We start from the raw sequence: 1,399 nt of genomic DNA, 5'->3' as shown, positions 1-1,399 counted from the left end.
TTTTTTATCCCGAAAAAATTAGTTTATACTGTCATAAAAATGGTAAAAATGACATAGAGATTTGATAAAGGAATGAGAAAATAATCTAGAGAGGAGTCCAGCAGGAAGAAGTTTTGGGGTTCCAAATGGCAGGGAGCAAGAACTTGGTGCCCTTCTCGCCAACAACATTAAAGGCAGCACCAGTTTCAGGGTCCACGGGTATTTGGTCTGAAGCAAAAAGATCAGGGCATTTGCTTGTGGCTTCGTAAAAATGGTTTCCTCGTGCACTTGAGAAAAACCCATCACCGTAAGGGTTTGTCACTGCTCCGGCCAAACCTCCTGCCAACAACTTCACCATCACATCTGCTCCAATATCACCGCTTGGTGGGATCATCACTTCGCCGGTTTTTCCACTGCTCGCGACGAATGGCCACGCACATTCAGGGCACTCGTCCTCCGGGTTACCCACGGCAACAAAAGTTTGGTTATCTAGAAGACCGTGCTGGGCGCATGATCCTGCACACATGTCCTGTACGCTCACACCCTTGGAGGCCACGATGAGAGCGAGGGTGTTTGGAATTCCGCCAGTTGCCAAGGGGATAAGGGGCTTGATGAAATCTGAGATGAGTACTTTTCCGTACGAAAACTCTTCGTCGAAGACTTCATTTACCACCTTCACCCTGATCTTGGGTGAAGCAACGGTACCTGGTTTGGCGTATGCTTGATAACTCTCGACCATGTTCCACCACGTTGCGACCTGGGGTAGGTTATCGTCGCTGGGTTGGATGGTGTTGAGGGACCTGAAAAAGGACAAAATGGCTCTCCTTTGGACTCTTGGAATTGGGCCGTACCAGGCGATGCCAACTCTCAAGATTCCGGTGATTAACTGTCCGCCGTGGTGGGAGATGGCTTCTGCTTCTTCGGGGCCATCGGAAAGGGCGACAGGAAGAAGAAGAAGAATAGAGAAGGAGAGAGCCAAAGAGAGAAGAAGGTGCCTTGGGATAAAGGAGGCCATCTTCTTCTCACTTTATTTTATTTTCTTCTTTCACTTTATTTCATATTTGAGATGTATTTATTTGATATCTGAGATGCAGTTTTTGGTGTTTTGTGCCTCAAATTTCGCTTAGCTAAATTTCTATGGGTTCAACAAATTTTTCTCGACTCAAAGCTAATTTTAATTGGTTTAAGCTATTTTTACAATATTCGTTATTCTGCTTGTTTATTTTTTCCTTTTTTTTTATAGATCATGAAACTGAATTAAATATTTTTAAAAACATTATATTTTGTAAATTGAAAGTTGTTACATCTTTCACATAGCTATATTTGATTTAAGTTATTATGCAACATAAGTTTTTAAAATAATCTATTCAATTGATTTGGGAAATTTGTATCTCATGTGATTATTGTTGTTATTTTTTAA

General features: G+C 41.7%; 1 protein-coding gene across 1 annotated transcript; it reads right to left on the bottom strand.

The window, feature by feature from the left end:
* On the bottom strand, positions 1-1,048 carry LOC137805858 (protein EXORDIUM-like 6). The gene has a single exon (XM_068605759.1). The coding sequence runs from the start codon at positions 992-994 to the stop codon at positions 86-88; it is 909 nt and encodes a 302-aa protein (XP_068461860.1). The 5' UTR covers positions 995-1,048; the 3' UTR covers positions 1-85.
* Between the last annotated feature and the right edge of the window lie 351 nt (positions 1,049-1,399).

This window comes from Phaseolus vulgaris, chromosome 3 (assembly GCF_000499845.2).
Source record: "Phaseolus vulgaris cultivar G19833 chromosome 3, P. vulgaris v2.0, whole genome shotgun sequence".
Classification (NCBI taxonomy): domain Eukaryota; kingdom Viridiplantae; phylum Streptophyta; class Magnoliopsida; order Fabales; family Fabaceae; genus Phaseolus; species Phaseolus vulgaris.
The sequence above is the reverse complement of the archived record's forward strand: the minus strand, read 5'-3'. Positions and strand labels throughout refer to the sequence as shown.

Bases quoted from the DNA above. Each gene is read 5' to 3' on its own strand.
- LOC137805858 (XM_068605759.1), bottom strand. From the start codon at position 994: ATGGCCTCCTTTATCCCAAGGCACCTTCTTCTCTCTTTGGCTCTCTCC.